At 39.2% G+C, this 2499-nt stretch overlaps 1 protein-coding gene across 1 annotated transcript in view; it reads right to left on the bottom strand.

Moving 5' to 3' along the window:
• Positions 1-408: 408 nt before the first annotated feature.
• The window catches only part of cstf1 (cleavage stimulation factor, 3' pre-RNA, subunit 1), an 8351-nt gene continuing 6260 nt past the window's right edge, over positions 409-2499 (bottom strand). The window contains exon 6 of the mRNA XM_007573321.2: positions 409-989. Within this exon, the coding sequence (XP_007573383.1) occupies positions 730-989 (260 nt within the window). The 3' untranslated portion in view covers positions 409-729. The remainder of the gene's footprint in view (positions 990-2499) is intronic.

Below are 2499 nucleotides of genomic sequence, written 5' to 3'. Positions count from 1 at the left end.
GATTATTTCACTTAAGACATTTAAGGAATGACCTTAAAACAAACTCCTGTATCTTGCTGAAAAGTTATTTGAAAGTTAGTTTTATTTCAAGTGTACTAAGATATTTGTACAACAAGCGGGACCAAAATTACTTGGTAAGGTTTTGTGTTTTCGCAGTGCAGAGCATTCTCCAAAGTGCTCCTCATATTTTAAGAAACTAAATCCTTTTAGAGCAGGTATGTCACTCAAGTGAGCGAGTGGTGTGTGTGTGTGTGTGTGTGTGTGTATTGGTGCACACTTTTTGCAGCAACTGTGTTCTTAAAATATCTACAGGATATCACTATAGCTGTGGTTAGGAGCTCTAAACTGACATTTTTAACCAACAAACTGGTGAGCAGAACTTTGTTTTTTTGTTTGTTTTTATTTTAAAAAAAAAATCAAAATTACAAACAAAATTAAGTAAAAGACATTTAAAAAACAGAAAAGAAAGTGAAGCAATGTACAGGTCATCGGGAAAACAAAAACATCATCACAGCTGATGTTTCCTGCTTCCTACTTTCAGTTTAAACGGCGACGTTCCGCGTATTTCTCTGTAGGGAAGTGGTGGCCAGACGTTTTACTCTTGAGCTTTAGCGATTAAGAATGCTGTCGCTTTTCTCTAGAAATGTTCCAACAAAGGCCACTCCCCGTTTTTCAAATGAACTCGAAGTGAAAGAGTCAGCTGCTCGGAGCACCGGGCACAGCCGAGGCTCAGTCTGTGGTGGCGCGGCGGTACCAGAAGCGGGCCCTGAAGTCGTCGCTGCAGGTCATGAAGCCTGGGTTGGTGGGCGAATGGACGATGCAGCGGACGATGTTGTTGTGCCCCAGGGAGAGCAGGTTCTTCCTCTCCGCTGTTCTGGAGTCCCAGCAGCAGAGGCTGATGGTCCGCTCATCGGGCAGCAACACGTAGTCCTCCGTATGGTTGAACACACCTTGTGTGCGATGCATCTGACGACCGCTGAGCCCCGCCCCTGAAACACAAAATGCCACACGTACCCATCAGGGGCCATTCTAGCTAAATCCACGGCAGAAGGCTAGAGGATGGCTCTACTCCGTCCAGTCCAGTTCACCGCAGGGTTTCCCCCTGTGCAATGTTTGACTAAGACGTTATAGTTGGTGTTTAGTTATTGTTAATAAAGTCTTCCAATAACACGCAATTACTTAAAGGTAAAGGTAATTTTCTTTATATATTACATTTTGACCAACAAGGCAATACAAAGTGCTTTACAGGAATTAAAAGGAAAAACGAACAAAATAAACCAAAGGAAAGAGCAAAAGAAGAAATTGATCTAAAGTATGTAACCTTTCTTCATTTCAGACGTTAGTAGAGTCGCCAAAGAACCGTTTCCCATAGACCAACCACACGCGTCAAGTTCGAGAAACAAAAAACAGGTTATCATATCTTTTCCCCATTTCAAGGGCTAAGAAAGTCATCTAATCCTTCCTAAAAGACTAGGAATTAAAATTTAATTCACAAAGCTGGATTTAGAAATATTGGCAGTCTTTTGCAAATATCTCAATTGAGCAAAGGGTCTAAATCCTCAAAAACATAAAGATGCTAAAGACAATTTCAAGTGTGAGCTTGTAACTATAGTCTTCCGTAGAAGTCAATGAATAGTACTATACTACACACTTCAATATGCTGAAACAGAAAATGTTGAAACTTTTCATTTTTGTAACAGTTCTTGTATGCCAATGACTCATTACTCTATTGTTGTTCTTCCTTTTTGCCCACAGCCTAAGTTCAGGACTTTAGAACTGGGTTTAGACCCAGAGAACTGCTACAAAGAATCAATGAATATTAATTATTTGATACCAGTTATTGACTGTGTAAAATTTGCCAAAATTTTACAACTCAGTCCATTCATGTTTATCACATTGTTCCGTAAACAAGATGTCTGAACAAAGCAGTTCAAACGTCTCCTGCACGAATATATCGGACAGCATAACTTGTTGGACTGACGCATCTCAGATGGGAAAATGTTGCATGTCACCCGACCTCAATAGAAAGCCATTATTGCATGTCCAACATTTTACATCTAAATGCTGATACAGGCGAAGTTTTGATGGTCTGAATTTATTTGACTGCATGTTTTATTTCTGTCAAGTGATGCTAAATAAAAAGTACACAAATTAATCATGTACGTAATTGCATTTGGTTAAATTCTAAAAGTAATCATATTTTTACTCATGCACCATGTTAGAGTTCGTTTATACTATTTGCAGCATTGAGATTGTCCTCCCTATCCAAGTAAAATTAGTACTGCGTGATGTCCTTAAAATCAATTAAACTGAATTGTGAATGCAATCGGACCCATCAGAATCTAATCGATTCAAGTCCGGTCAGTCTTTTTCTCTCGGTTTTGCGTAAATTTCAAAATTTGAACGCTAACTGAGGCCTGGAGAGTCTGAGGTTGAGCTTGTACTTTTAGTTTCTCAGAGCATTAACCAAATACTCGAATTGAATTCAACTGTTATTTT

The sequence above is a fragment of the Poecilia formosa genome, unplaced genomic scaffold (genome assembly GCF_000485575.1).
Source record: "Poecilia formosa unplaced genomic scaffold, Poecilia_formosa-5.1.2 Scaffold325, whole genome shotgun sequence".
Classification (NCBI taxonomy): domain Eukaryota; kingdom Metazoa; phylum Chordata; class Actinopteri; order Cyprinodontiformes; family Poeciliidae; genus Poecilia; species Poecilia formosa.
This window is presented reverse-complemented; position numbering and strand designations above follow the sequence as displayed.